Here is a 20,592-nt window from a genome sequence, read left to right as displayed (position 1 = left end):
CAAAAGTAATTTGTTTCTCTTCTTTGGCTTTGGTATTGTTTCAGCTAATGTTTCAGAGCAGGGCTTGTTCACGTAACAATGCTATTTATTAGTAACCTTAACGTGCTTAAGGCCATTTGTGTTGGATATGTAGATTTACTAGATAAATTGTAGATATTTGTATTTTGACAATGGAAAAACTAACAAAAAGTAGGTATAGAGTGACACTTCAAAAATTCTGAAAAGTCCAGAAAACTGTCTTGCGTAAGGTCACTTAATTATATTTGATCTATTCATTAAGGCTTCTGGAGCATAACTCTAAGCATTGTATGCAAAAATGAGTTGGCATTCCATTAGAGTTATTTTGTATAAATACAAAAAAAACAAGTAAAACTTTAGGCTATAACTTCATCATAAACTTTTGTTACACGTAAGTTTGAAATTGTTTTTTGATTTTATTTTAAACAAATTTATTTTCTAGAAAAGAAAGATGTAACACAGAGCTTGGAAAGCTACACAGCAAAATGCCCTGGTACAATGGAATTCATCACTCTTCCAGACGGTTTGAAGTTACCTCCTGTTCCATTCACCAAATTGCCTATTGTGAGGTAAGACTCCAAAATACAATCTTTAACTTTTCCACAGTACCTGTCAAAATTTAAAGGATACTGGAAGGATGTAGTCTTCTCAGTTTACGTAAGTTGTTCACAGTAACATGGAAAAATGTCAAAATGTCAAATTGTTTTGAAAAGTTCTTAGGCAAAAATAGAGCCTTTGAGCAGAAAATACCTTCTGTGGCCTTTAGTTTCAGAAGGAGAGAGGCTTTTTATTTTTTTAAACTGTCACTCAAGAGTTTCTGATACAATTGAAGAAAAGTATTTTGTCATTGCAGCTGAGATTTAAGTTCAATGCCTGATCATACTGGAGGTCCAGGAGTTGGGTGCTGTTTCCATCTGTGGAGCACGGAGCTCAGCTGGAACTGATGCCTTTTGTAGCTTGTTCCTTTCCAGATGATGCATTTTCAGGCTGGCACCTTCACTGGCCTATTCTAAATCTATGTTCCTTTTTGTGCCTGTGTGCCAAAGCATATCATGCAGTCAGTCCAATGAATAATACCTTGTTTAGATTAAAGCCTAGTATGAAGCATTAGAGAGAGCCAGAGAGAGAATACAGCCATTGGGCATCAATAATAAAAGAAAAAGCTAAAAGAAAATCTTTGTCAAGAAGTGGCTTTCTGAAGGAAAGATAATTGCTATTCAGAAAAAATATGGTAGAAGTTATTGAAGAGTTCTCATAGAGATTTGAGTTCTCAGTGAGATGTCATAAAACATTTCATGAAGCAAGAGTTCTGGTATCACAAAGAGATAATAAAGTGTATAACCAAAGAGTGAAAATTATGTTTATTTTCAGATTACTTTTAGTCTCTAAAATGAAAATGAATGTTTTACTTTATGACCATTTTTCATGAGACAACTAGTTTTACTATGTTCTAACTTCAGCAATTTTTCTTCCACATTTACTGAAGAAAGAGACCTTGTCTAACTATTTGTAGTGCATTTAACACGGTAGGTCTGTTCACACTAACAGTTTGTTGCGTGGGAGGTGCTCGCTTAAGGTGTAGGTTTGACTGGAGCATATGGTTGTATGTGGTCAGATGGAATTGTATGCGGAATCAGAATGGTCACACTGTTTCCAGGGGTGTCCTGGAAACAGTGTTTTTTTTTTTTTTCTCCTGGCTGGACCAAGTAGGAAGCTGTGCACTGACTAGCCACCTGGGTCACTGCACTTTTAATGTGTACTCATGGGGAAAAATGCACCTTCCCTGAGGTCTTCCAGCATTGTCCCCTCAGTGGATTCAGTTGGTGCTGACAAATCATCTAGGATGATTCTGCAGATACCTGCTCTGTGTTGCCTGTTCAGTGGTGCAGTGTGTACTTTGGAGTTGCGGCTGGTATCAAATTCTTTGCTGGAAAATGTGTAATGTGGTCATGTGATTCCCCCAACCTTAACTGTTAGAACCAAAGCTACATATTACAGCGGGAAAGTTATTTGAGTAATTTATTATCAGCTGACCTTGGGGTTGATTTAGTTTCACAAAAAAAATCTATGTATAGAGCTAAACTAGTCATATTTGACTATCCTAGCTCATATTTGTAGTCAAGACACGTAGATAGTAACTTCCAGGTTTTTCTAACCTAATTTACATATCACTTTAGGATGAGTTGAATTACTGGAGTATGTGGACTGTATTGACTCATTTTTCATTGACCTTAAAGATGCCCAAAGAAAAGTTCAGTTAACTGTGTCTGTGTGTTAGATGAGTTCCCTGGTCAATACATTCTGAAGGCAGGTTCCCAGCTAAATACATGAAGGAGGCCTGTATTTCTTCTCCTGAAAGTTTTTAGACAACAAACTTAGGGCAAATTTTAACGTAGCCCCCTTTTTTTTTTTTAGAAATAAAAATTAAATAGTATTAAAAAAATTTGAAGTTAATTAAGCAAACTTGTATAGTCCTTTCTAGTACTTGAGTTAATGTGATTATAAAGACAAGTTAGAGCAAAAGCTTCCATGAAAACGTTTTTAAGGCAAAATATTTTCTTTTGGGAACAAGAGTTCTGTCAGCCATTTAGTGCCTCCTGCAGATCTCTGTTCTAGGAATAATCTTAAGTCTTACACAGTATAAAACCAAAACTACCTTCCTTAATCTGACTGTGTATGGTATCTGTCTGCCTTGGCTGTCAAATAGGCGCAGAAATGCGATGCTAAAGTTCCCTTGAGTCTAACCCTTACCTTGTGCTAAAAAAGCAGCCATGTGTTTAGCTGTGAAGTGTTAAATCCTGAATTAGTCTCCGGTTTTTGCTTTTTGCTTAACTTTTAAACCATGGAGGAGGTGGATTGTACTGAACGTATTCCATAACGATTTCTTGTTCTTCTCCATGCTGAATATTGAAGAAAATTCAAGTCTGAAGACAGGGGAAATGCCAACTGAATCCTTTTTTTTATAGGAGTCATGCATATAAAGGCCAGTCAAAACTTTGGCAACAGATTACCGAGACTTCAATGGGAAAGGCTCTGCCTCACTTAAAATGTTTTGTATGCTGAGAGAAGGGGACAAGCACGTTATATTTACTTGTTATTTCTAGGGCTAGCTTTAAGAAATTGCTCACCATCCAGGGGCTTCATTTCCACTATCAGCTTGTGCTGACCTGGTTGCGCTTGGAGTGTTGAAAATATTAACATTATTTAACAGCTAGGAATTGCCATTTGTGCTCCTCTCCCCCTTCCCCCTTCTTGTCTTTTGAAAGGTCTATAAAAGTTATAGTGATAAAAATCCATAATCCAACAAAATGTTAGATGCATCTAAATCTAAAGCCTCCAGTTACATCTACGTAGCAGACCTAGAGTATTGTAGAGTTGCCCGGCTAGTTGGAAAATAATCATGATGCAGGACTGCAGAGCTCTTTGAGATAAATAATGTTAATTTTTGCGACATAAATTATAAATGTGTGGAAATGTGGTTTTGATCAATGTTGAAATAACCTAAGCTTACTACTCAAGCCATGCTAGAGCCCTCAAGAAACATACACGTTTACTGACGATGACGACTTCTATTTACTCTTGGCATTTCATGGTCTACTAGTTCTTAATCCATTTAATGTGAAGTGCTTATTTTGGATGCAGATTTCTTAATCAAAATACTGTCAAACATTGAAATGCCACAGTGAAATTGGAACATAGTTGCACTGTTAACCCTCCCCCCCCCCAAAGCAATAGAAGAGATTTGGTTTGGCAAAATCTTGATATTCCGTTACTCATGTTAACTAGCAGTCCTTTAAGTATGCTATTCTTTGTAGTCTTTTCTTTGTGTGTATCGTCTTTTAATAGATGCTTGGTCTATTATTGACGTGCTTTACATATTATAATATTTTAACGTATTTTCTTTTAGCTTTTGGAATTTTTTTTTGACATTTCAAATACTGTAGTCCAATCTCGAAACCTCCTTGATGAATTTTTATTTCTTTTGATGAAGCTTCAGAAATTAAAAGCATGTTGGATTGGAAAGTATTCTATTATAGCATACTGTAAAATCATATCTAGTATTTTCAGTAATACAAAATAGAATAATTTTTTGTCTTTCTATTCTAATAGAAGCGCTATTCCAATTTTCATAATTTACCTGTGTTAAAACTAATTTTCTTACTAATATAATTAACAGAAGAAAGAATTTTCTTCCTTTTCACCACTGATGTCTTTTGGTTGTCCTTATATACTTTTCTTACTACTTTAAATTTATGCGGTCCCACTTTTTTCCTTCCCTCTGTTTACTTAGTAGAATGGGGTTTTAAAAATTTTCTTCATTTCCCCTCTAAGCAAGGTTGTTTTTAATTAACACAACTTTTTCCAAATACAAGAGTTTGATCTTCTGGGTAGCTAGTGAAATTATTTTGTAATTCATAATTGTCACTCATTTGAATTAAGTTGGGCTGGGCCAGGGGCTAGAAAATGTATGTTACTGAAGCTTTTCACACACAGGAATTAATGTTCTATGTATGACCTGTGAGGGTATAGCTTTCTACTATGTGGCTGAAGAACATTACTTCCACTGTCATGCATTAAGATTAAAAAGGTTATCCACCCCTATTTATATAATGATGGATAAGCTAAAGCACTTCTTTCTATATATAAAATAAAATTCCTTTTGATTAGCACGTTATCAGATTTAATGTTTGCTCAAATAAGTATCATTTACATGTTTTGCTCTAAGTTGCATTCTAATTTGTCACAAAATTCTATCAGAAGAGGTTTCAAAATATGAAATATCCAGCAATCTGTCATACTTTCTCTTTACTCCTCAGGCTTGTTGTCTGTTATTTTGCATATGATTGCAACAAATAGCTGACACTAAGCATCGCCAACAGATAATATATAGATGTGATTTATTTCTTGTTCCAAAATACTTTTAGTGTTATCTAGTAACTTCTTATCAGGTGTCTTGTATCAGGGATAACATGTAAGAGTAACACTACACAGACAGCTTCATTATTTTTCAGCAGTGGCACATTATTTTCAATGATCTGGGTAATTTTTAAATTGTTTTCTTGTATGTATGTGGTTTTTATTAGTGGGATATTGGTACAACTGTTCTTTAATGTGCTGAGGACTTAACATTATTTTCATGTTCTCAGTAATAGTTTATTGTTTTGAAATTAAGTATAATTCTGTAGCTTTGGCAAGTGAATTATTTCAGTTTAAATCCTGTAGATGATGCAAAACTCTTAACATGTAAAAGAATACCTATCTGCTTTTCAAAGTGAAGACACTTAAGTTTACAGCTGAGGAAGGCTGGTTTCTTTCTTAGTGCTCAAGTGCTCTTGTCATACTATTTGAAAAACTTCATAAAACACGACAACATAATCATGTACTGTAACACTTATAACCTCTCTGGTTTATTATGGCGTTATCAAAGAATTCCACTGAGATAAGTTTTACTGTGGGAGTTGGGTAGGAAAGGGGGGAAGAAGGGAGTTAATCTTTAAACAAGTTGGGGTTTTCTAGCATTCTTGCACTTGGCCTCTTAATTGGTTTTAGAAGTCTCCTAGGATTTTAGCTAGACTCTGTTGTTTGTCTTGGTACATGCCTACTATAACTTTTAAGTATCTTTTAAATGTTTACTGCTGGAAAATTTTGTAAGCATTTTATTTCATTCTTGCTTGTCTACCTCGGTGTGGTGGGATGCCTCTAGCAATTGGCAAAAACTGTAGTTTTATTCTGTAGGATTTTTTTTTTACTTGAAAACCAAATTTTAAAAAAGTTGGAGATTTAATCCACAAGTGGTTATAAAGGGGAGATTCTCGTCTCTTGATGATGTTCTTAATTAGAAGCACAAATACCTCAAGCTTAATAGACTGTAGCAAAATAGCTATGATGCTGAATGATGCCTTTATTCACCTTTTGTTTTTCCTTTCCTCGCTCCTTCCTGACTCTAAGTAACTAGAATTCTTACAGGCTTTTATAATGCTGCTACTTCTACTGAATATCCACTGATTTATTGCTCGTTCTTATGCCCAATATTTAGTCTTTTCATTTCCCATCAGCTTTGCAAGGCTAGTGATTTCCCTGCATGGTATTGTAGGGATTTGGGTCTAACAGGGATATAGTCCAATAAATCATTTGTTTTCTGTCTATTTGTAATTGCTTTCTGGTCATTCAACAAGCCCACCAAAATTTCTGGGACGTTTCCTTCCTTCTAGAAGCAACTCTGTGTGTTTTAACTGTTTTAAGGTCTGTTTTATTCACCTTGGAGAAGTTCTTTACATTGTCCAATGAAATTTATTCTAGCTTCTAGTTTGGGTTTAAGGTAAATATTTGTTTTCTGCACTGGACTTGTGGTCTATCTGTTGTTATCTGCACTTAACTTGGAAATAAATAGCTGGATTTTAGATCACCGATCTGGATAGTTTGGGTTTTGTTGGTTTCTACAGAAGATGTTTTTCCTTTGGTATTTGTTTTCTGAGAGCTTTCTGAAACTTTGTCTTTAGTTTCCTTGAGTTGGTATTACTTTCTTTTGTACTGTAAGTGTTACTTCATGTTTTCCATCCCAGGTGTTTTAATCAGTACCTACTGAGACTGTAATTTAGTATTTATCAGTTCATTTTTAACACAACCATCTATTATCAAATAAAATAGAATAGAACAAATAAAATATTTTAAAATTGTTTTTACTCAACAGATCTGTTAAGCTTTTGAACCTCCCGACCAGTCTTCGACCTCACAAAATGAAAAGTCTGCTTGGTCAGAATGTGTCAACCAAAAGCCCCTTCATATATTCTCCAATTATTGCGCACAGTCGTGGGGAAGAAAGAAATAAGAAAATAGGTAAGAACGTTTTGCAGTATTTTCTATTGTTTTATTAATTAGAAAATCCTTCTTGGTCAAGGAAAGCAAACCTGAACATTACTTTCTTGTGTTTGAAATAATCTGGTTTTTAGCCTATAGTTCTGAAGGAGCAAAGCTTTGTTCTCCGTGGGACAGTTTCAAAGTCTTATAGATGATAAAACTGATTTTCAGAGGATATAAATTAGTTTTATTTCCTTCTCAAAAGAGAAATCAGGTAAAACTTAGATCTGACACATTCTGTTTGGCAGCAACCAGCTTAGCCAGTTACCATGTGTGGTGCCCTGAGCTAGATGCACTGTTTCCCCTTTTCTGATAAGGGTATCATCATGAATATGAAGAAATTGGGATGAATGAGCAGCAGTTTCTTGCACAAAAGATGCAAATTCATAGTAAACTGGACTGTGGTAGTTCATCACCCATAGAATCCCAATGTTAGACCATTGGGTTTTAAAATTGGTTTTCAGTTTATCTCTTTCAGATGCATCTAATTGATATCCTATTATGATTTAACATAAACTCAGAATTATTAACTGTCTGATTAGTCAGTTTTTCTTAAAGACAGTTCAGCAAAAAAATCAAAAAAAGCCTTATAAGCAATGTTTGGAATACTAGTTATCTTTTCCTAGAGGATTATGTCATTCATTACAAAGCTCTTCAGTGCTGTAATTGTGCCATTGGAAATAGATTACAAGGCTTGTTTAAAATCCTCTATTAAGTTACAAATATTGGTAGTCCTTTTTGTTGCTTTTGTGCATATCACGTGCATGACAATTTTTAACATAAGCATTAGCGTCAGCACAAAAAGGACTTGTGTGACAATGGACAGAACTGATTGTAAAAACTTCAATGCAGAAATTTGCAGAATGTTGTTTTTCTTAACTTGCCTCCTTATGTCACTGATTTCAGTACAGAGTACCCCCCCCCCCCCCCCCCCCCCAAAAAAAAAAAAAGTAGAAAAACAATACTTGGAAATGTCACCAAGGTTTGTTAGATTTTCTGTATCATGCTTTGAATTGTAAAATACTCAACATCTAGCAGGTCGTTGTAGGTAGTGGCTCCAGCTACTTTTCTAATAGGTAGCTCAGGAACAAGTTAGGGCAGAAACTTGAGTAGAACAAGCGGGTGTGCTCCTCAGCACCTGAACTTCTGTCCCCTGCTCCCTGCACCTTTCAAGCATGAATGCATATGAAAGGTGGGGAATGCTTTCCATTTCCTATATTCTCAGTTTCTCTTGTTAGTGGTAGTGTATTTGTATTGTAGTGTATTGCACTGCTCCCTGGGACACCTCCTTTTTTTGTCTCTCTCCTTTTTTACCCTTCTAACAGTCCTCTTTCATGTACTTTTAAAATTAATTTTCTCCAGCAGTGTAGCAACTACTTGGCTTGTTCATCTGGATTGTGCCTGCTCTGCAGAGCCGGTACTCGGAGAATCTCTCTGTACGGTTTCTTCATTCTAACATGTGGGGCTACGGGCTTTTTCCACACAGTCTTCTAGGTTAGATGTTGGACTTAACCTGCCTGTGCTGTGAACCCCTGATTATGATTAAGATGATTCTCTCTCTACCCTTGAGAAGAACATGCCCATTTTCTAATTTGTTTTATGATGATGTGTATTTTCAATAAATAGTTGAAACATGAGGAATTGGGTAATATGCAGAGATATGGATTATTATCTGACAGTTTGGATGGGCATGGCTTACTGCTACTTTGCTACAGTACTACTTTGATTTCAAAAGATAAAGGAAAAGAAATTTAAAAAAAAAAAAAAAGAATTAAGTAAAGGATAAGAAATTATAAAAATGTAGATGTGTGGCAACATCTTGAAGTGCTCTCCCGTTACAGAAATATTTCTTTGGAAAATAGCTTATGTTATTTCTCTTAATAATCAGAATTAAATTTTTAACATTTAATCTCTTAGGTATAACTTGTCATGTTTTTTTAATTTAAATAAAACCTTATTGCTAATCCTGTCAAACAGTTGTATTATGCAGTATTCTTGTTCCTTGATGGATACAAAAGGCACCTGCATTTTTTGAAACAGTTTAAGTTAGGATTTGTTTATGTGCTGTGTGTACCATAGGAGTTTTATATTACACAGGGCAGTTTCTCCTTTTAGGTTTTTATTTAGCCAAAGGAGATGTCTGTACTGCTTGTGATCCTGTAAAGCATTTGCCTTTTGAAGTATATACGCAGTGCATTCACTTTTAAAAGCCACTAATGTTTCACTCAAAGTTTTGCAAACAAAATAATATACAAAATAAGAGACTTCCTTTGAAAGAAGATGAGAAATTTAATAAACTTTGAAACTAATGAGAATATTTTAATGACATGCATTTAATTTAAAACAACAGCAATAACAAATGAACTGTGTTTTTCTTACATGGAAATATGTAAGCCATGTTTTGGTTAAATTATTGTTACAGCAAAGGAAATCCAGTACTACTGACAAACCAAAAAGAAACAAAACCCTTTAGAAAGTCTTGAGGACATGTTTTCAGTTTTCAGCTTGATAAGCTTTTCTGACTGGAAACAATAAAACTTAGGAATCTTGTCTTTGGAGAGGGTTGGGGAGCATTCCTTACTACTCTGGTAGGTTCACATACCTACCCTGTTGCCTATGAACATGCAGGTGTCACAGCTTTGGACACAACACCCCAAGTTTGTTAGTTTAAAGCACGATTCGTGAAGTCAGCCAATCTGCTAGCCAAGATTCTCCTGCCTCTTCTAGGTAGGTGGATCCTATCTCTCCCCAACAGGCTGTATTTGTTGAAGGACCTCCCGTGATCATAGAAACCAAAGCCCTACTGACAACACCAGCCAGGAAGCCATGTATTGATCTGCACGATGCATCGACTTCTGCCTGTACCCCCACCTCTGCCTGGCAAGACAGAGAAGAAAATCACTTGGGCAACTGTCCCTTTACTTGCACCCCCAAGGCTCTGAAGTCCTGCTCGACCTTGCCCAGGTTCTGCTTTACCATGTCATCGGTGCCCACATGGAAAAGAAGTAGGGCACAGCAGTCTGTGCTTTTAACCAGCTGGGGCAGTCATCTCCCTCTGACATCCCACATCTTGGCTCCTGGCAAGCAGCAAACCTCCCCTGACTGTATACCACGCTGGCAGACAGCTGCCTCAGCGCCTCTCAACAGTCACACACTACTAGCACTTGCTGTGTCCTTTTGCAGCTTTCACTGAGCGCTGCTGGTGCGGCTTCTCCCTCTGGATTTTGCTCCTGGGTTTTTGTCCTCTGCCGAGGCTTCCTATCTGTTGCTGGCTGGTACTTAACAAGAAGGAGACCAAAGTGACATCCTGTTCCTATGGGTCATAAGAGACCATGGCGCTAACGGCTCCAAGGTGCTGTCAGTTCGCTGGTGAAGCTCTTTGTCCAGTAGTCTCTGGAGGTCAGGGCCGTGGGGCCCTAGCATTTCTTCTTGCAAAGCCTCAAAGAATACTCTTGTGTAGCCCAGCTGTTACCTCCTCCTGCAGCTCCTCCACTTGCTGCCTGAATAAGCCCACCAGAGCACACCTTGCACAGGTGGAGCTTCCACCTCCTGCACCCAGGAGGCAGGGGCGCAGTCTTTGCAGCCCTCCACCTGGACAGCATCTGCCCTGACAGCAAGCTCTGCCTGGGTGGCTGCCTCCAGTGGCACGGTGGTAGCCCGTTCCAGTCTGCTGCAGAGCACAGCCCTTGCCTGGTTTCTACCACCATGCTGCTGACACCCTCAAAGCACTGCCTAATCCGCCCTTCTGCTTCCCCGGAGACCTCCAGCCGCTGGGTAGGCTTGCACAGCCACCAGCTAGCTGGGGTGATGGGTCGGGGCAGCAGCCCAAGCCTGAGGAGAAGCAGAGCAAGCAGCGGCGGAGTACGCAGCCCTTTCTGCGACAGCGGCTGGCACCGCTCCCCTCAGGCGCCGTTTCCTGCGCCCCCCGCAGCCTGCCCGCGCTGCTCCCCTCAGGCGCCGCTCCCTGTGCCCGCGCCCTGTTTGCGGCGCTGCCCAGAGCCGGCGGTCTGCGGCTTCCCGCGCTTTGACTTGGGCGCGCGGACAGCCGGCACCGGCCAGGTCTCGCCCGCCGCTCTGTGGTGAGACCGCAAAGCGGCCGGTCCCTCCCCTCGCACTGCCCAAGGGTCTGGTGGGCTGAGAAACCCCCTCAGACACCCGGCGGGGGCTTCGAAAGCCTGGCGCTCCTCTGAGCACCCCGCAGTTGCCTCTTGCTTGTGCTGCCAGCCGTCGGCTTCACGCGGTTTCAGTACTGTTCTAAGGAGGTAGATCAGGGAGTTTTCTGCGCTGAGGGAGGGATCGTGTCTGTAAACGTAAAGGATTCTAAGCTCAATTTTGGAAGGAAAGAGATTAAAGCATCAGGCAAAGTTATAGTTTGAGTTCAGAGTAATACTTAGATGAAATCAAGAGTTTCCAACACGTTTTTCTGGTCACTGACTTTTCAGAATCGCTTTTTACGTGGTTGCATTGAAATCATTTTCAGAAAGAACATTCCAGTCTTCTTGTAGTTCTTACAATGTGGAAATTTATTTAGAAGGACTGAAGTGTTTACTTTGGCTACTACAAGTGCCTGTGTTGATACAGTTAACCACAATGGGGCTTCAGTGCTTACGTAACTTTGAAGCTCTGTACAATACCTCTTCAGAGGAGTAACTGATTCTTTTGGGGACTGCAGAATGTGTAAGTCATTATGGACACTTAGAAGCAATTAAATAAAAGGAAACTTACAGAACATCTCATACAGTTGTTCTTTTGAACGTTTTGTTTTAATCAACAGTTTTACTTTTCAGGTTTCATAGTAATATAACCTGTTAATATCTCTGAATGTATGTTTTTAATTTCCACTAGCATTAATGGGAGTTAAACATTTGCATTAAGTGCATCTCCCCTGAGCTCTCTAATACTGCTTGCAAAATGTAATCAGATGGTAAACCATTGTGAATGTACAATTAGAGTACAGATGGTTTCAGCTGTGAATGACAGTCTTAATAATCCTGTTTTTTTTACCGGATGCTTTCTAATATCCTAGTAAAAAAGTGTTGGTAATGTATGTTAAAATTATTGAGTAAACTAGTAAACGTTAATCTATGTATATTATAGGTTAGCTTATATTCATGATTTCTTAACAAATACAGTTAAACCACCTTTTGTTTATTTGGACTGCAGGTCCTAAGCTTGAATGGAGAATCTTGTCACATTCAGTTTTAAGTCTGAACATTAGGTGCATGTGGTTAACTATGAGAAATTTGGAAGTTAGACAGGATCTTGTGGGCTGAAAAGATTATGAAGTGCTGATGTAAAATAACCTTTCAGCATTGAACAGTTCCTCAGAACTTGTGTCTCTGCTGCTGACCTCCCCTGCATAAACTTCTTGTCTCCTTAAATTAAAAAACAAAACAAAACAAAATTTTAAACTTGGCAGGGTGAAGTGTCATTAAAGTTGAACCTCTGTCTCTTGTAGTGAGATATAAGCCAGAAGTACATCTTATTACCTGACCTATTTTTGTTCGTTGTCTTTCTTAAGTGCAAGTTACTTAATAATTTTTGTTATTGCTTAAGTCTCCATTTTTTGAACCTCAAAAAAATTTTTATCTGTAGAACCTAGTGTCATCTTCCCCTCCCACAGCATCTCCCAAATTAATTACTGTTTCCCAAAGAAAATTAGGAGGAGGAAACTGAGGTGGCATCTTGCTGGTGAGCAGTTGTTTCCTTCTTAATTTAGAGTGATCTTTTACTTACTCCATATCATCAGCTGTTTCTATATGAAGACTTGTTTCCATTATTTTTAATTTCCTTCTTCCTGTTGTTTTCATTCCTTATCTGGTTACTGCTTATCTGAGGCTTAAATATCCAAGGCTATGTGTATTCTGTACCTAGCTCCAAGTATATAAGCCTTTAAGTGTTTAAGGATGTGTTTAAGTACTGTTTTGAATTGATGCCTGAGTTAATTTTGCCATTGTAATGTTGTGTCTTTGGAGTACTATTACTGTATTAATGAATGCTTCCGGTCCTTTAACGCATTGTTTTGGCTGGGATGTGTAGCTTGTGTCCCATAATGCACTGGAATAGGACTTGGGCTGTGAAGATTATACAAAGATGTTAATTTAGACCATAAAGATAATACAGCAGTCTGACAGCTCAGCTGATGCTACTTTTTTATAACACTATGATTAGGTAATTCCTGCATTAATTCTATAATCATTTCATGTAGACTTCCAGTGGGTCCAGGGAGATGTATGTGAAGTTCAGTTGATGGTGTACAACCCTATGCCTTTTGAGCTCCGAGTAGAAAACATGGTAAGTATCTTCCTAAATCTCCCTTTTCCATTATTTTTCTGAAAATTGGACTTTCAAATGTGGTTTTCTATAAAACCAATAGTTTAAAAAATTGTTTAACCCACTATAACCTCAGTTTAACAGTGCAATACTGTCAATTTTCTGATATTTGTTGGTAATGAGGTATTGAAATGAAATTCTCTGCCACTCAGAGTGTTTAAATGCTTTACTGTTAGTGACCTGTGAATTAATTTTGTACCTTTCTGCTTTGACTAGAACTTGTGCTATATAATTTACATATACTGGTTTTCAAGTAATAATTATGTCACGAAACCTACTAATTAGTGTATACTTGCTACTGTAATTTAAAAATCTGCATTCTTCCTAGCTTTTCAAATTCCCATTTTGACCACATTTTAAAAAATCTGAGGAATTAAAATAGTTCTGAGAAGCTTTATTTTTAATAGAAGCTTCAGCCTGTGGATCTGCTGTTCCCAGTGATATATGTTATTTGAAAACACCGTAAGGTAAAATCATCAGGAGGGAGTCAAAAAAGGCTAAAATACCAGAGAAGCACGTAAGGTTTGAAGGATCAAGCCCACGCCCTCTACTACTTCAGTCGACTGCTTGTAGTGTATCCTGAAACAAAGTAAATTGTGGTTTTTTTCCCCTCTTCATGCCAACAGGATTTTTTTTAATTGTTATCCACTTAAAGGTTAAAAGACCACTAACTACCAAACCAACTTAATCTCCACTCAGTCCTAATCCAGTGTTGTCCTTTATGTTAAATATTTTTACCCTCAATATTGCTTTAAAAAATAAATCCTATCTGTTAGAGCCCATTGTTCTTTAGACTAAGTAAGGCTTATATATATTGCGTATATTTATTTGCTCAGGATTTCTGTATGTTTTTTAATTGATAGGTCTGTTGCAGTGGTTAGTCAAACAATTTGACCTAATTTACTGATAATATGTCACATACAATAAAGCGTTTTTCCATGGGAAATGAACATGCCCAAAGATTGTGCGAATAGCATAATAAAATTAATTCTTGGGAGCCAACACACTTGTTTCTTCAGCAGTATTTTCTCTAACCCTCGCAGAAGTATTCCACATTGTTAGGAATGAAAAGAAAAAGTAATTGTAAAGCTGTGCATCGGAAAGGACTCTATATAGGAACTTATTAAAGAACATTTTGTTTTATAGTCTAATTTGTATTGTGTAACTAATGGTGTAATTATATATTTAAAAAACTGACTTTGGGTAATTTCTTAATTTCTTAATGAGGAAATTTCTTATGAGTGCTTACATATACTTAAGGACTCAGAATACAATTATTTGCATAGATGTGCACTCCATCCGCTCCCTGAGCAAATTAATTGTAGTAGCGTGAATACTTCTTTTTACTGTTAGTGTTCTATCTTTGAATTAATACTGAATTTCAGTTTCATTGGTAAGCATAAGAGGAAGCAAGCTTGCAAACTAGATACAAATAATTGAACTGATTAATGTAATTCTTTAGTCAGTGCTCCATAAATAGAATGCTTTGAGAAATTCTGCTGTGCGCTAATGTCGTCTCTTTGGTAGAAATTAGTTGATTTTGCTTAATTTGTCTATGGTATCAAGACTGTAGCCAGCAAGTTGAGGAAAGTAATTATTCCCCTCGATTTGGCATTTGAGAGACATTGCCTTTAGAACCAAGGCCAGTTTTGAGCTCCCTGTACAATAGCAATATTGACATACTGGTATCAGTCCAGCAGTATTACCAAGATGATTGGCAAGCTGGAGCATATGATGGATGAGGACAGGTTCAAAGAGCTGCATCTGTTCAGTTTGTAGAAGAGAAGAATACTGGGGTAATTCCTATTGCTTTTCTTGATTCCAAAATGGGAAGATGCAGTGAAAATGGAGCCATATTCTTCCCAGAGGTGCCCAGTGTAAGGGTGAGAGTCAGTGAACATGTTGCAGTGATGGAAACCTTTCCTAATAAAAAATTCCCTTTTTCCAGTCATGAGGGTTATCATACACTGGAACTGGTTGCCCAGAGAGAACGTGGGATCTCCGTCCTTATTAATGTTCAAAACTTGAGTGTATAGGACAGTGAAAAACCTAAATGACCATCAAAGTTGGCCCTGTTTTGAGCAGAGGGCTGGGCAAGAGGACGTCTAGCACTTCCTTCCAGCCTAAATTGTTCTGATTTTCCAGTCTCATCTGTGAGCTCTCTAGAATGTGGGAAAAGCTATTACTTTATCACAAGAATAAGCTCTTTTGTTTTTATTTTAATAATTCAAAGCGTTGTTTAATATTGTAAAATGTTTTGGTTTATTATTAACGTACTCATGCCTGCAGTTCCCATGCCCCCTTGTCTGATTTCTCATCACGTATCACATTCTCTCATAGTACTTAGTCTCATAGCATCATTTTCATAGAAAGTGTATTCTTTTCTGTCATTTAGTGGCAGTTTCAGCTTGTTTGTCCCACATCTTTTTTCCTTCTGTCTGACTCGGCACCTAACCTTTGCGGTATGAGTACTCGTTCAAGCTTGTTTCCAATGACTGCCAGTTTTTCTTTGAGTTCTCCATTGCTTGATTTCCTTTGTTTTTTACCCTTTTCACGGTTCACCATTCATTAACATGTAACTGTCCTGAAATCGGTAGTCTTACTCCTTTTTTCTAATTTTCCCCTTTCCCTCGTCTTACAATTTATGATTTGTTGTTCTGTTAGCTTAGTTGTTTCATGTTAAATGAATGCTGGAAGCATCGATCCAAACTGTTATCACGATGCTTTTCCTAATGTGTCTTCCTGTTTGTTATGGCTGAAAGTTGTGATGGTAAATAACTTAGTATTGAGCACAAGTTGTTAAGGAGAACGATTCCCCATTGAACGGCTTCTCTAGTTTTTTTCATTATTTGAAGTATTAATGCTAAGTACATGTAGTTTAATTGAGGTATGCTTAAGTAAAAGAAATTGAATTTTTAGACTTCACATGAGACTGTGGAGACAAGACTTTGATCACTGTTACTCAGATGATAAGTCCTGTACTGTCTGAAAGCGGATTTTTTTGTTGTTTTATTTTACTGTTCTCAAATCTCTTGCCCATCTTTGTTGTTCTTGCTGTTTATTCTGTCATGCATATTCATGATCTGAGACTCTATTTAGATACCTTTTCTTCATGTGTGTCCTATTTCTGTATTACTTCTCTGTCTTACTCTATTTCATGTTTTTGTATTGTTCATATAGTTAGAAGGCTGACACATTGAAAGGTGCAATAGTGCTTGTAAAAAGACAAATGGAAATGTTTCATCATGGAATATGGAAGTGATTATGTCCAACAACTGTGTGTTTTAGTCAATAAAGTAAAGCAGGAGAGATCATAGGGTGATCAGAGGAAGTGCTTTAATAAAACTTAGAAGGTACCTTAAATCAAGAGTATGATAGAGAGACAAAAATGAGCCTGACTAGTTTTGACTGCAATGGATTAGGCAGAATATTTTTGCTAACCTGGTGGAGCCCAAATTAACAGGAGATGTTTTGTTCAGATGTAAATAAGCTTATATACCGCTTTTTTCTCCCAGGAATATTGATTTCTCTATAGACTCGTTCAGGTATGTGAATGATGGCCTCTATCTCTTTTGCAGTTACTAAGCCTTTTTCTCTGTCCAGGAAAAAATGACCTTCAGATTTCAGGCCTTCAAAAAAAAAAAAAAAAAAAAATTGGGAAATCTCTGATGGATTTATTTTGTATCTTGGGACAAAGGTTTCAAGCAGTAAATCATGGTACAGTCTAGTGAGACCTACTATTAAAATAAAATGCATGTGAAGATGCACTGCAAAGGCTGTGAAGTCCTTTAAGATTTTAACTACTTTTTCCTCTTTGTTTCTCAAGTTTCATATTAAAGGAAAAAAAAAAAAACAAACAACTGAGAAATTTTGAGGCAGTGTTATTTATTGAGTGAAAAACAACTGAGAAATTCTGAGGCAATGTTATTTATTGAGTGAAAGCATTTTTTCTGCACTTACTCGAGAAAATATAGTCATGGTTCTAAGAAGGCTACAATATATACAAAGCAGTGTAAACCGTGTTTAATAAATTAATATTGAGAAACTAAAAAATACTACCCCAAAACATGGGCATAATGTAATTTATAGTATTAAGTCATTATTCAAGAAGTCTTTGTTCTGTAGTTCTTCTTTTTGGAGCGTGTTTTTATTTGAAGACAATTTAAGTGTGGTATTTTGATTAATGATGCTGTAGGAATGGCTGTTACATTTTGTTTGTAAACTTCAAAACTACACTATTAGCAAAGAGCTCTATGTTGATGTTTAAAAATACCATCTCAAATTTTGATAAATCTTTATGTATAATAAGTCCCATGACTTAGATTATGAACAAATTGTTTCCATGAGCTGCTCTTGTGAGCAGTTCACATCTTTGTACTGTTTCTGCCATCTTGAGAGAATATTTACTTACTGATATGCTACATTTAATTGAAGCTATATTGGGCAAGAATGTACACAAAGAAGGTGTGGGGGGAGAAGGATAAAAATGGTCATCTTTGGTATTTTCTAGGTCTGCCTAAAATAACCTTATTAGAAATCATAGGGAAAATTTCCTTTTAAATAAATATTTGACAATTTTTGTGTAAAGTATTCGACAACATTGTATAAAGTATGTTCAGTGTGAAAACTAACTTGGAAAGCAATGTTACTTTAAAAAAAGAATGATTACATTTCAGGATTGGTAAGTAAAGCCTAAAAAAAGCAGTTACGTACTCATGTTATTTTAACAGCATCCCCAAATGCTACCATTTACATGCCAGTTGTTTTGTTTCTCTAAAACTACATTGAGGTTTGAAGTGATTGAAAGACCTGCTGTGATAATAGCATGCATATATTCACTCTAAGACAATTTAAATTGTTTTATAAGAATGCAAGGAAATAAAAGTTTTTTTGTGTTTGGTTGTTTTTTTTCTTGTGTGTGTGATTCATATATTCCCTGGAGGAGACCTTGTATATGTGTAAACTTTTCCTATAAGGTCAGAAAGAGCAATGATTACTAAAAGATTACTAAATATTATTACTTGAAATGAGGTACAAGACTCTAGGGGAAAGAAATCTAACACTTACCCCCCCCTTCCCCCTTTTTTTGTGTGCATCTGATACATTTAGGTAAAGGATATGACAGTACTTCAGCCTTGATTTGATTGTCACTGTTAATCTAAAAAATGTGTAGGCGCCAGAGGGCAATGTTGGGCAAATATTGCTGAATTCTGCTATCTAGCAAATAGCAATACGGAAAATGTCTTTCAGACATTCTAGATATGTCATTGTCTTTTAAAACTTACTTGTGGGGGTTAAGGTTTAAAGGTAAGTATCTTGATTTGTTTATGTCTGGAACTCTGAAGCCTAGTTGAGGTTTATATTGGGGTTTTTTCCATTTTGATGAGTTTTTATGCTTTCTTAGTGTCTTTTAAAAACTTGAAGTTTTACTGAATAGTAAAACTCTCTTAATGAGAGAAATGAATGCTGTATTCTCCTTTGTGTGGTAATACACTTGAGACTCTTTAATTTCTAGTCCAGGCATAGTATGTGCTTAGTGCAGGTGTTTTGGCATTTGCATTTCATTTGTTCTCTAGAAAAGCTCTTCATTTTCATGGTTTTTTGTTGTTAAAGAATAGACTGAGAATGCATTCTTAATGCATTATAAGAAAAATACATTGTGCTGAGGACTTATTTTGCTTTAGCAGTTATCTGTGATCAACTTGCTGTGTTTGTGATTAGCATGATCCGAGTGTGTCATTTTGATATAATTTCAGTGGTTAGGGAACAATGTACACTGTACATAGCATTTTTTAAAAAAATTTGCTTTACTGTTATTAAATCATTTCAATACTAGCAATTTCTCATAATAGTAACTCTTGCTTCTTGTCCATACGCATGTGCATATTTTGGGTGATTGTACTCCATATACATTCACATGCCTTTTTGTCTATTACTGTCTCTATCTTGATTTTTGTCTGGATTTTGTTTGCTGTTCATACTCAGTTTAAATCCTTTGGCAAGGAAGATGCTTTCTCTGACAGCTGGATTGTGATCAATGCTTTTCCTAAGCCTTGACCACTAGCCTTTAAAAATACTACCATTGATTTATTTAATTTTTCTCAGTTAATTTCCCTATATTTTTTTTTTTTTCCCTCCATGGTTGTGATCTTTAGTTTCCTCAGTGTTACTTGGGTCTGATCCATTCCAAGCCTCAATTCCTTGCAACAAGGGAGCTCACAGGTGCCATAGATCAAAACTAGCTGGGTGGTGAGGTTTTGACTGGCAGCTTTGGGGTCATTCAGCAGCCTGTATATGTGTGCACATGGCTACTTTACGTGTGCTTCTTTAGGCTATGCTGGTTTATAGTCCCCCTTGAGGTTCTTTTTTCCTTTACGGGACCCTAAAAGGCTTTCAGGGAAATGTCTTCCCATGCACCCCCTCAATCCAGCTTGATAGTGGAGGATGTCTAATTGCTGGGATGGGGGACTAATTCATATTAAGTAAAAGCGTAAGACTGGTTATACTGCAAGAAGTGAAATGAATGTATAAGTGTATGTCCTGACATCCAGCTTGATTAAAAATGTGAAGTAAAGGAGTAAGAACATGGGAGAAAGCTTTATTTACTCATTGCTTCCATCTCTCCCTTGCCCCAAGGAAAAATGGAATGATTAGGACCATGTCTTAATGAGCAGCTTTCCATATTTAAGAAAAGTGACCTGACTATGGTGGTGTCATTTCATAGTCTTTTGTATATGTTTATAGACATTTGGTATACTGGCTAATTTGGGGAGTTAGCTAGGAGTGGAAAAGTAGTGGTGTGTATTAATTGTTGAAATTTAAGTTCAGTGTGGTTGTTAGGAGAAAGTTTGAACTGGAAAGGCTTTCAAGTTTAACCACTGCATTAAGTTACTTAATCCCCTCTTAGAGACTACCACTGAGGGAAATTCCAAAACTTCCTGGATAAACATGCTGGGAATGGTTCCTGTGGAGTTGGCTTTCCTTCAGGGTAGGGAGACCGGTTAGGTAATATTTAGGGATCCCTGTCATTTCTGTTTATTTACATTTGCTATAGCTGATACTAAAGAAGACATTGGAGGTTTTTTTGTTTGTTTGTTTTGTAATTTATTTTTTAGGACTTTAAGTCCTTGGATGAACGTATTTAGTTGAGGTGAATCCAGAATAATTCAAATATACTTGAGTATTTGGCCAAGTGATAGTTCAGTCCTTTCAGGACTGAAATAATCTTACAAAGCCTTCTGTACCTGTTTTAAAAGTGAGTTTTGGAGTGTGTATGGCATCACCTTTTGTTTATGTTCTAAGATTTAGTTCAGCCAAAGCACAAGCAGAATGATTGTGTTGAAGACTGAGGCTAGTTCAGTATTAAAGTGTGAATATTCACCC

General features: G+C 36.9%; 1 protein-coding gene across 5 annotated transcripts in view; it reads left to right on the top strand.

Moving 5' to 3' along the window:
- Window positions 1-20,592, top strand: part of TRAPPC9 (trafficking protein particle complex subunit 9) — a 522,423-nt gene that overhangs the window by 49,866 nt on the left and 451,965 nt on the right. For all 5 annotated transcript variants that reach the window (XM_049819680.1, XM_049819672.1, XM_049819700.1 and 2 more), the window contains 3 exons: window positions 461-587; window positions 6,710-6,855; window positions 13,085-13,170. In XM_049819680.1, coding sequence (XP_049675637.1) covers window positions 461-587; window positions 6,710-6,855; window positions 13,085-13,170 — 359 coding nt within the window. The remainder of the gene's footprint in view (window positions 1-460; window positions 588-6,709; window positions 6,856-13,084; window positions 13,171-20,592) is intronic.

The sequence above is a fragment of the Accipiter gentilis genome, chromosome 2 (genome assembly GCF_929443795.1).
Source record: "Accipiter gentilis chromosome 2, bAccGen1.1, whole genome shotgun sequence".
Taxonomy (NCBI): domain Eukaryota; kingdom Metazoa; phylum Chordata; class Aves; order Accipitriformes; family Accipitridae; genus Astur; species Astur gentilis.
Note: the sequence above shows the minus strand (reverse complement) of the source record. Positions and strands in the feature narration are given on the sequence as shown.